General features: G+C 42.7%; 1 protein-coding gene across 1 annotated transcript; it reads right to left on the bottom strand.

Moving 5' to 3' along the window:
* Window positions 1-1,145: 1,145 nt before the first annotated feature.
* LOC139540487 (transmembrane protein 116) lies at window positions 1,146-10,427 on the bottom strand. The gene is made up of 12 exons (XM_071344354.1): window positions 10,288-10,427; window positions 8,050-8,093; window positions 6,505-6,568; window positions 5,600-5,734; window positions 4,869-4,964; window positions 4,731-4,780; window positions 4,494-4,613; window positions 4,313-4,358; window positions 4,149-4,220; window positions 3,840-3,990; window positions 3,366-3,439; window positions 1,146-3,004 (listed from the first exon to the last, which is right to left on the bottom strand). The coding sequence occupies exons 1-12, from the start codon at window positions 10,321-10,323 to the stop codon at window positions 2,846-2,848; spliced, it is 1,047 nt and encodes a 348-aa protein (XP_071200455.1). The 5' UTR covers window positions 10,324-10,427; the 3' UTR covers window positions 1,146-2,845.
* Between the last annotated feature and the right edge of the window lie 2,027 nt (window positions 10,428-12,454).

The following is a 12,454-nucleotide window of genomic DNA, read 5'->3' as shown; positions in this document are numbered from 1 at the left end:
ATACATCAATGATGTTGCTCTTGCTGCTGGTGATTCTCTGATCCACCTCTATGCAGACGATACCATTCTGTATACTTCTGGCCCTTCTTTGGACACTGTGTTAACTAACCTCCAGACGAGCTTAAATGCCATACAACTCTCCTTCCGTGTCCTCCAACTGCTCTTAAATGCAAGTAAAACTAAATGCATGCTCTTCAACCGATCGCTGCCCGCACCTGCCCGTCCGTCCAGCATCACTACTCTGGACGGTTCTAACTTAGAATATGTGGACAACTACAAATACCTAGGTGTCTGGTTACAAGAACTGTTCGTCGGGAGCTTCATGAAACGGGTTTCCATGGCCGAGCAGCCGCACACAAGCCTAAGATCACCATGTGCAATGACAAGCGTCGGCTGGAGTGGTGTAAAGCTCGCCACAATTGGACTTCTCTGGAGTGATGAATCACACTTCACCATCGGGCAGTCTGACAAACAAATCTGGGTTTGGATGATGCCAGGAGAACGCTACCTGCCCCAATGCATAGTGCAAACTATAAAGTTTGGTGGAGGAGGGATAATGGTATTGGGCTGTTTTTCATGGTTCGGGCTAGGCACCTTAGTTCCAGTGAAGGGAAATCTTAATGCTACAGTATACAATGACTTTCTAGACAATTCTGTGCTTCCAACTTTGTGGCAACAGTTTGTGGAAGGCCCTTTCCTGTTTCAGCATGACAATGAAAACTCCCTTACATAAAGCAAGGTCCATACAGAAATGATTTGTTGAGATCGGTGTGGAAGAACTTGACAGGCCTACACAGAGCCCTGACCTCAACCCCATCGAACACCTTTGGGATGAATTGGAATGCCGACTGCGAGTAATACGTAACCACCCAACATCTTGACCTCACTAATGGTCTTCTGGCTGAATCGAAGCAAGGTGCGTGACCTTAATCTTTTAAACTCTCATGTCTCTCATTACATACTTCAACATGTATAGTCACACACTGACTGGGCCTGACACAGCACAAAATCCTATCTCATCTATGTCACCACTTGACTCAGCACTCCGATGTCTGAAGTCATTATGATACAAGGTCACCATAGGACTAAACCATTCTTTTCTTAGGTTACCATAAAAGAGATTAGGAGAATATCAGTAGAATGGGACTGGGTAAGAATGCATTTATTGTACAAATAAAACATCATAACAACATGTTATGAAATGTTCTCCTGGGATTTTACTGGCCACAAAAGAAGGTATACTTGCCAAAATATAATACAGTACTGGTCAACAAATAAATGCAAAATGACTCACATTCTTATTTTTCTACTTTTATACACATGTCAAACAATATTCCCTTTAAGCTGCGCGCAGTAGCTTGTGACTTCCCCGCAGCTCCCCCAGGATTGCCTTGCAGAGCACAGAAGAAATATCAGCCCACAGAGAGAAGCAGGAGATTGAACTTGACTCAACTTTCTAGAGTTTTCCCTGTTAGTTAACACTATCAACGTTTCCCTTTACTGTGGCAATTGTGATCAAGTGAGTTATTAGCTCAGTTATAGATAATGTGTAGTCAGCAATAGGAGAGTGATTGCTTCCTACAAGAGCACAAAATGTCAACATTTCTAGACATCTTTGAAAAGCTAGTCAAATAAAGAGCTTTTTTGTCTTAAAGGGGCAGTGTGTAATTTGAGACAGGCTTGAATGATAGAACAGCTATTTCCATGTGTTATGGGATGCATTTTCTCCATTGTTATTGATGGTAGGCCACTCTGGTAAGCCTATATTATGATCAAATAGCAACAGTAGCCTACTTGGCCACTGTTAAAACGAACTTAAAGCGAGTACAACCTCAGTGTTCACAGTAAATGTGCTGAAAGTTGCACAGAATTTTCACAACGTCCAGGTTTGCACTCAGCAGACCTGCAATTTGCTAAATGCCCCCCCAAAATTAAGGGATCATTGATGTCAAATGATAGAATAAAAAATATACACCTGATATTTCTTCAGTTTGTTCAGGGTGATACTATATTTACATTGACATTTTTGTCATTTATTAGACATTCTTATCCAGAGTGACTTACAACCTGATACAAAAGACTGAATGTGTACAAATGATAACTTGCTATGCTTGCTAGTTACATTGTTTGCTATGTTGTAGACAATTCCTGCCATAGTAACTCTAGCTATCTATTGGAAATTGTGAAAGGGGCCCATCCCCCAACCCTTAAGGAAGTGCTTTGTAAACCATATTAATCAATGAATTAATCAAATGAGAATCATTGTCATATCATGTTGACTTCTATTATTCTCCGGCCCATCTGGCTCTACAACTCATCATAATAATCACCTTATCAACCCATCTTACAGAAATAACACAGTACTAAAAAATGAATATTAAAGCATTGAAGATTATTTTCAGAATAAATAACACTAAAATAAGTACATAGTAAACTCCATTGCCTTGGCTCCAGACTCCCAGTGGGAGTAGAGGAATGAAGTTATCCCTAGAAACTGATCTAAGTCCAGTGTTGAATCGCTTTCCTCAATGGTGAAGGTTAGTATTTGAGCAGGGTAAACTCTTTCTAGATCTGGGCCAGAGGGAGAATTCCACCAGCAGCATCTCTCGAGTCAGGGTTAAGGGCTAGAGGTCAGGCCTCAAGGGCGCCCCCAAAAATGGTGGATAGATGAGATGTCCCACTCAGGCCGTTTACCATTGACCAAAAATGGTCAATTCCTTTCATCTTAAGGGGGTGGCTCTCCCATAGCACCATTGCATTAGTAGCTGGGTTTGGTCTGTTTAGTTTATTGACTGTATATGAACCAGAAAAAACTTGCGAGTGGAATGTCTCGCTTCCTCTTCCATCACTCTGGCGGCCCCCTCAGTGATTCGTCGAAGAAGGACAGGGGGGCGTCTTGGCTGAGCAAGGGCATCCTCTCTCCAAGCACAGCGTCTCTGAAGTTTGGTCGTCTCCAGGCGTAGACTACACTGTTCAGACAGCCCTGCAGAGACACCGTCACCGCCTGCAGCGACACCAAGATGGAGTATAGTGGGTACCCAACCAAAAAAATCTGTATTTATTTTCACACAATTTTTTGCCTAAATCCAATGACATGTTGACATTTTTTTGTTGATTTCACATTGAATTCACGTTAGTTGGCAACTCAACCAAATGTCAGTCAGTTCAATGTCTAGTTTTGATTTACATCTGTGCCCAGTGGGTAAGGTTAAAGCATTATGGGTGCTTATCTAGTGTCATTATTAATTTTACATAGTTAAAGAACACGCTCTAGGGGAAAGGGCAATTCATTCTGGGTGATGGCATCTTGTTAGGGCTATGTATGTCTGCAGTCAGCAGTGAGATAGTTGTATAGAAATACTGACCTGTATAACATAGAGGGGGAAGAGCTTCTCTTGTGGTATGTCTGGCATCACAGACAGGACAACCAGAAGAAGAGCTGGTGACAGGAAAAACAAATAGGAGGTTGGAGATACACGCAGACAATGTGCGTGTGTGTGTCAGAGGAGGCTGGTGGAAGGAGCTATAGGAGGACAGGCTCATTGTAATGGCTGGAATGGAATAAATGGAATGGAATAAATGGAATGGAGTAAAACACACTTTTCCATGTGTTATATTTGTTTGGTACCCTTCCATTGATTCCGTTCCAGCCATTACAATGAGCCCGTCCTCTTATAGCTCCTCCCACCAGCCTCCTGTGTGTGTGTGTGTGTGTGTGTGTGTGTGTGTGTGTGTGTGTGTGTGTGTGTGTGTGTGTGTGTGTGTGTGTGTGTGTGTGTGTGTGTGCGTGTGCGTGTGCGTGTGCGTGCGTGCGTGTGTGTTGGGATGACTTTGTGTACCTGGCGTCCAGCAGAAGATGATAACCACAATCATGTAGCGAACAGTGGAGAACACACCCCTCAGTCTTTTCCTGGAACGTGCGTCTCCCTCCACAGGAAATAGTCCCTCCCCGTACCTGCGATACAAGCTGTCCACCTTGTAGTAAACCACCTGCACAGGTACAGTACATCATCACTCATCATTTTCATGATCATCATTCTTCATTATATTGGCTGTAAACTACTTAAACTACTGTAAATGAACCCATGTTGATATGGTAACTGTATTGTGTGTTGTATGCTAGACTAGTGAAGATGTCTGGTACTTACTGTGCAGCACACCAACACTAGTATCACACTGAAGAAGAGGAAGCATCGCATGAAAATGTCATGGATCTGTTCCTGAAAAACAAAACAAGGTCTCATTCAATATGCTCTCCAGTCCCTTCATAAACACACAGATACAACCCAGGTGGAACCAGGTATTTACTCACAATATCTGAGCAGTGGTCACTCCAGACATGCAAGAAGAGGATACAGCTAGGAGGAAACACAATCACAGAGAGAGGTGAGATAAGGAAACCATTTCATTCATACGATTTGTTTCGCTATAGTATCTACATTTTCTCTCATTAGTGTCATAAGACACATTTTGACAAAGACACACACACACACCTGGTGCAGTATGTGCTAACTTCACTGTTGTTTGCTGTTCCGTGGCCGGCTGGTACCAAGTCCGCTGTGGTCAGGACTAAAGACATTGTGTACGCAAAGTACATCACCAACGGCGTAAACCTGTTGGGGCATCACACACACAAACAGTTAGGGACATATGTTGCTTTTAAGACACTACGCAGATCAGTTTGGTTAAAAGCAGGGATGTTATCAGTTGGAAATTAAATGGTGACTCACCACACAAGTGTATATACAGGCAAAACCACCACCCTTCGTCTACACTGGGACTGGGGGGAGAGAGAGATATTTGATTTTAGAATGAATCAAACAAAGTCGAGGTGTGTGTGTGCCCTTGGTGGAGGGTTGGGACCTCACCTCTTCCTCTCTTGGTCTCTCCCTCCATCCCTCGACAGCATGCTTTGACTCCCAGGCATACACTACCACCAGCAGAAACGACACACAGTAAAATGTCTGGAACAGAGAACACACACACACCATACACCCACAAACACACCCACAAACACACAAACACACACACAAAGTTAAATGTATAGAAAAAAGCACACAGTAAAGTGTCAAGAACAGCAAGCGCACACAGTTAAAGGTCTGTAATAGAAAAGGACAAGCTGTAATACTGCTTCTTCACACTCTGTCTCTATAAATGACACAGCATAATGTCATGCTCCATGACATAGCACAGTATAGAACAGTTCCTCCACCCCAAATGTACTGCGTGTTCTGTCTAACCTGCACATTCGTCTGCTGATATGTGAATGTGAAGTCTAAACAAACATGAACTAAAATGCTTTTAAAGTTGGATCACTCGCACTGCAGCACTCAAAGACAGACTATGTACAGTATCTATGCCTTATCTATACCTTAGTCTAGAGGTGAGCACACAAGCATTCTAGTCTTTTTATAAACAAAATTTCAAGTAATTGTTTGGCAATTCACAGATCTGTAGTGCGTCTCAAAGCTATAGAGTGTTTTTTAAGGAGACCACGTACAAAATTGAACTCGATTGTATCTACAGAACGTTCATTCTAAGTTGAGGATTATTATAGTGCACTATCCCTGCAAATAAGAACCACAGTAGGCTGGCTCACCAGTGACAGAGGCAGTAGGTGTTTACAGATTAACACACTGTCGGTGAAACTGTCGGTCTCATTCATTGCATTGGTGAACATCAAGGTGGCTGCTGCCAACAGATCAGCTACAGCCAGCTGGACCAGGGGCTGCACCTAGAGAGACACAGGTGTGTGTTAGCAAAACTAAGAGAAAATGACAACAACATTGTACATCAACGGCCACAGAATATAGCCTGTCTAATGTGCTTGAGGTAAGTGGGAATAGACTTGATATCATTCATAGCCGTGGTGTTACAGCGTCTGTAAGACTGTGTCAAGGGTCACATTGGTCCCATCACCAACATTTCTGACAGTGCTCTGGATGGGTTATTGTATGTTTAGGCTCCATGGACATTCAGTAAATAGTTTGTACTGGTACTGTTCGTTCCCTGTTCTATAGTTCAGGTATTATTGTCCCTTTGTCCAGCCAGCCTCTGTGACCCTTCTAGCATATGCCTCTGACTTTAGCTAGAGTTGATAGAGCACACAGTCCTATAGTTCTGCCTCAATGAGGGAGTATAGACACAGGCAGACAGAGAGGGAGTAGCCTGGGCCACGTTCAGTTGGCAACAACGTTTCGGGAAACATAATGATTATGTTTTGTAGAAAAGACAAGCCTCTATTTGACATTTAGAGTAAGGAATCATGTCAGCTCCATTCATGACTATTCTAACTGCAATGTTCAGGTAGTTACATCCTAATGAGAGTGAGCCTGGTAGACAGATATTTAGCCAAGACACCGCCTTGGAAATCATTTTTACAATAACTAAGTTGCATTATCACACTCACACACACACACATAGGTACACATAAGCACACACGCACAAACATACACACACACACACACACACACACAATCAAACATTCTCTTCTTATCCACCCACCTGTTCTTGTAAGTGCCTCCTCCTTGCGATGGAAACCACCAGCACTGAAAAACTCCCAATCAAGCTGTTATCAGAAAGTAAAATACCTCAATACTGATTGTATAAAATTATAGCACTATTACATAACATTCCATCATTTCATTCAGCATGTTCACAAAGGTTGTGATGGAGAATAATTACAATTAAATTAAACAGAAACCCATGAAATACAATAAAGAAATATAAAATCCAAGATAACATGTAATGTACTGTAAGCCTACACCATGACCTATAAACCATCGGAATAACTAGCAGGTATGCCTGACGTAGATGGATTTAATTGAGCACACTGCCCATGAACTAACTCTCTCTCTCTCTCTCTCTCACTCTCTCTCACACACACACACACACACACACACACACACACACACACACACACACACACACACACACACACACACACACACACACACACACACACACACACACACACACACACACACACACACACACACACACACACACACACACACACGTTTGTTTTACTATCATTGTGGGGACCAAACAATTGATTCCCATTCAAAATACTATTTTCCTTGAACCCTTAACCTTAACCCCAAACCCCTAATCCCAATTGTAACCCTAAACATAAACCTTAAGCCTAAAATAGCCTTTTTTCTTGTGGGGACCAGCAAAATGTCCCCACTTGTCAGAATTGTCCTTGTTTTACTATCCATGTGAGGACTTCTGGGCCCCACAAAGATAGTAAAACCAAAAACACACACACCCACCCACACACACACACACATACACATTGTGGAGGGGGCTTGGTTGAGGGTATTTAGTAAAAAGGGGGAGCTGTCCAGCCGAGTAGGTGCTGAAATGGCAGACTAACAACTCAAAAATCACTCACTCATCTCAATACCTCTGCAATCAGATATAGGCTACATACATTCAAATATAAAAAGTCAAGGAAAAGAACAAGGTAGCCTCAAAAATTATATATATCAAATTTGACCCCAAATAAACATATCATAATCAAGCGGTTCTTTGCAGCCAAGCAACAAACTCCTCATCTGCTATGCAGGCTTAAATTGCACTATGGTAGTGGTGTTTCGAGCTATGGTTAGACATAAAAACACAGTGCTTTATATTTTTCTATGGGCCCAGGCTATGATGAGTTAGGATACATTCAGCATTGCGTTAGTCACATGCATGTCAGGTTGCTCAACTGGTCTGACTGGCAACACTGAAGAAATATGAATCTGAAAAGATGGGAGGCCAACCGTGTTATTATGACTTGACACGTGAAGTCAACTTCTCAGTGGTGTAGCTTGCCAGTCTACATTTTCAACAACAACAAACTAAAATATGTTCTAGACTAACCAACTATACATTGGTTTGATTTGAAAACACATAGGTAAAGTTATTTTCACTACACTTAAGAGCAGTTGGCTATGAAACAGCTAGACCTAAATGTCCTCAAATCCTAGCCAACATGGATGCAACACTTTACATCCATGTGTCACAGATAGCCTAAGGGTGTTTGAAGTCAGATATGCTTACCTTACAGACAGAGATACTAGGTACACAGTCGAGAGACCAGTGATCTAAATAAAGGAAGAAAATTCAAATCAATTCAATAGTGTGTTAAAATAGCCTACTATATAAAACAGACTGAGCCTGGGCTTATAGCGCCAAAAAGAGCTGCAAAATCTGGACCCCTACAAATCAGCCGGGCTAGACAATCTGGACCCTTTCTTTCTAAAATTATCTGCCAAAATTGTTGCAACCCCTATTACTAGCCTGTTCAATCTCTCTTTCGTGTCGTCTGAGATTCCCTTAGATTGGAAAGCAGCTGCAGTCATCCCCCTCTTCAAAGGGGGGGACACTCTTGACCCAAACTGCTACAGACCTATATCTATCCTACCCTGCATTTCTAAGGTCTTCGAAAGCCAAGTCAACAAACAGATTACCGACCATTTCGAATCCAACCATACCTTCTCCGCTATGCAATCTGGTTTCAGAGCTGGTCATGGGTGCACCTCAGCCACGCTCAAGGTCCTAAACGATATGCTAACCGCCATCAATAAGAAACAATACTGTGCAGCCGTATTCATTGACCTGGCCAAGGCTTTCGACTCTGTTAATCACCACATCCTCATCGGCAGACTCGATAGCCTTGGTTTCTCAAATGATTGCCTCGCCTGGTTCACCAACTACTTCTCTGATAGAGTTCAGTGTGTCAAATCGGAGGGTCTGTTGTCCGGGCCTCTGGCAGTCTCTATGGGGGTGCCACAGGGTTCAATTCTTGGACCGACTCTCTTCTCTGTATACATCAATGATGTCGCTCTTGCTGCTGGGTAGTCTCTGATCCACCTCTACGCAGACGACACCATTCTGTATACTTCTGGCCCTTCTTTGGACACTGTGTTAACAACCCTCCAGACGAGCGTCAATGCCATACAACTCTCCTTCCGTGGCCTCCAATTGCTCTTAAATACAAGTAAAACTAAATGCATGCTTCAACAATCGCTGCCTGCACCTGCCCGCCCGTCCAACATCACTACTCTGGACGGCTCTGACTTAGAATATGTGGACAACTACAAATACCTAGGTGTCTGGTTAGACTGTAAACTCTCCCTCCAGACTCACATCAAACATCTCCAATCCAAAATTAAATCTAGAATTGGCTTCCTATTTCGCAACAATGCATCCTTCACTCATACTGCCAAACATACCCTTGTAAAACTGACCATCCTACCGATCCTCGACTTCGGCGATGTCATTTACAAAATAGCCTCCAATACCCTACTCAATAAATTGGATGCAGTCTATCACAGTGCCATCTGTTTTGTCGCCAAAGCCCCATATATTACCCACCACTGCGACCTGTACACTCTCGTTGGCTGGCCCTCGCTTCACACATAGCAGCACCCACCTGTAGCACGCGCACAAGCAGGTATATTTCACTGGTCACCTCCAAAGCCAATTCCTCCTCACCAAACCCACTGGCTCCAGGTCATCTACAAGACCCTGCTAGGTAAAGTCCCCCCTTATCTCAGCTCGCTGGTCACCATAGCAGCACCCACCTGTGGCACGCGCACAAGCAGGTATATTTCACTGGTCACCTCCAAAGCCAATTCCTCCTTTGGTCATCTTTCCTTCCAGTTCTCTGCTGCCAATGACTGAAATCTACAAAAATCTCTGAAACTGGAGACACTTATCTCCCTCACTAGCTTTAAGCACCAGCTGTCAGAGCAGCTCACAGATTACTGCACCTGTACATAGCCCATCTGTAATTTAGCCCAAACAACTACCTCTCCTCCTACTGTATTTATTTATTTTGCTCCTTTGCGCCCCATTATTTATATCTTTACTTTGCACATTCTTCCACTGCAAATCTACCATTCCAGTGTTTTACTTGCTATATTGTATTTACTTCGCCACCATGGCCTTTTTTTTGCCTTTACCTCCCTTCTCTCACCTCATTTGCTCACATTGTATATACTTATTTTTTTTCTACTGTATTATTGACTGTATGTTTATTTTACTCCATGTGTAACTCTGTGTTGTTATATGTGTCGAACTGCTTTGCTTTATCTTGGCCAGATCGCAATTGTAAATGAGAACTTGTTCTCAACTTGCCTACCTGGTTAAATAAAGGTGAGGGGGGGGGGGGGGGAATGCAGCTCTGTATGGTTTTACATAGGCCACTAGGCCTATAGCTATACCTAAAATGTAAATAGGTTTAGGATACACATCAATTTACTTGCACTAATCAGTGAAAAAAATATTTCATACCTGGTCATTATTTAAAGTTCCATTTGAAGGATCCATAGTGAATGAGCCGCACAATTGCCACCTTGTTATTCAAAGCGAACCTGTCCTTAGCCTGAAATAAAGAAAGCGTTATCCATGTGGTCCACAGCACAAAAGATATGATTCTTTCCATAAATCTGAGTGGGTTATTAACAGATGGCCCCGCCCATGGCACAAAGATATCTGCACCTTGGACCGGTCTGTCACGTGTCCACTTACCTGCACAACGAAAAGCCCCGCAGCACGGGACAGGTGAAGGAATGCCCCCTCGGGAATGCCGTGCATGGCTTTCTTTTGCCTGTCAATGAACCATGACTCATACAGGTTTGGAGATTTTTAGAAAAGGCCAGAGATTGAAATGAATCCTTGCATAACCTGGAGATTCCAGAATATGGGGCCATTGAAGTTATTTCTTTATGGGACACACAAATACAGATGAGAAATACTAAAATGCAGTAAAAACATTGTTTACTCTTAATACCCGATTAACACATTTCTCTGTGATAGTAGACTGTGATAGTAGGCTAGCTGCCCTAAGTGTCTGTTACACCCTCTATAACCACTGTGATTATTATTTGACCATGCTGGCCATCTATGAACATTTCAACATCTTGTAGAACGATCTGGCTTTAATGGCCATGTACTCTATAATCTCCACCAGCACAGACAGAAGAGGACTGGCCACCCCTCAGAGCCTGGTTCCTCTCTAGGTTTCTTCCTAGGTTCCTGCCTTTCTAGGGAGTTTTTCCTAGCCACTGTGCGTCCACATCTGCATTGCTTGCTCTTATTTTAGGCTGGGTATCTGTATAAGCACTTTGTGATAACTGCTGATGTAAAAAGTGCTTTATAAAATAAATGTGATGGATTGATTGGGGCAGCACACTCCTGATAACACAGAAGTCTCACGTTTTGCACATCTATTGCACAGAATATCCTCAGTTAGTCAGGTGTGCTCTACACCTGTCGTGTGTGTGCACGTCGTGCGTGCAAGTTTATGTTTCAAACAATCTCTATAATGTGTGACATTGGTCCCTGCCCACTGCAGAAACAAACACATGACATCCCTCACACTTTAGAATTGAATGACATGCATGATGAGGAGGATAAAAAAATGCATGCTACCCTCTGATGTTAAATTGTGCTGTCAGATGCTATGGTGCGCTGAGAAATACCAAAGATGATCTATACAGTGGGGCAAAAAAGTATTTAGTCAGCCACCAATTGTGCAAGTTCTCCCACTTAAAAAGATGAGAGAGGCCTGTAATTTTCATCATAGGTACACTTCAACTATGACAGACAAAATGAGAAAAGAAATCCAGAAAATCACATTGTAGGATTTTTTATGAATTTATTTGCAAATTATGGTGGAAAATAAGTAGGGAGTTTCAGAGGGAGTTTGAAACTTGGTAGTCAGTGTTGCAACCGAGGACAGAATAATTGAATTTGCTATGTGCTTCAGCACTAGGCGCCGCGGTCTCATTCTGTGAGCTTGTGTGGCCTACCACTTCGCGCTGAGCCGATGTTGCTCCTAGACATTTCCACTTCACAATAACAGCACTTACAATTGACCAGGGGAGCTCTAGCAGGTTGAAAAGGTGGCATCCTATGACGGTGCCACGTTGAAAGTCACTGAGCTCTTCAGGAAGGCCATTCTACTGCCAATGTTTTGTCTATGGAGATTACATGGCTGTGTGCTCGATTTTATACACCTGTCAGCAACGGGAGTGGCTGAAATAGCCAAATACACTAATTTGAAGGGGTGTCCACATACTTTTGTACTTCTATATTCAGTAAATGCAGTACATCGACTCTTCCTCGGGAAATACTGACCAGAGGGTCAATCTGATGTGACATTAGTTCGCATTGCAATAATAGCGTAACCGTGTTGTAATGACATCTGGTGCCACACAATTGAACTGCAGCTGGCTGGCAAAATCAGTGTGAACAAGTTACCTTTTACTAATTTTTTTTAATGTGATACAAATGAGTAGTGTTGGGTCGGTCGAACCCGTAAATGCAGAGTCGTTTTACTTACGATAATGTTTGTCAAGACACCTGGCTTTGCATTAGTGGGTTAATATTATTGTTGTTGTTCAATTTCCATGACCACATTGAACCCACTGTATTACTAATAAAGTTGAGTCAAATA

This window comes from Salvelinus alpinus, chromosome 15 (genome assembly GCF_045679555.1).
Source record: "Salvelinus alpinus chromosome 15, SLU_Salpinus.1, whole genome shotgun sequence".
NCBI classification, from domain to species: Eukaryota; Metazoa; Chordata; class Actinopteri; order Salmoniformes; family Salmonidae; genus Salvelinus; species Salvelinus alpinus.
The sequence above is the reverse complement of the archived record's forward strand: the minus strand, read 5'-3'. Positions and strand labels throughout refer to the sequence as shown.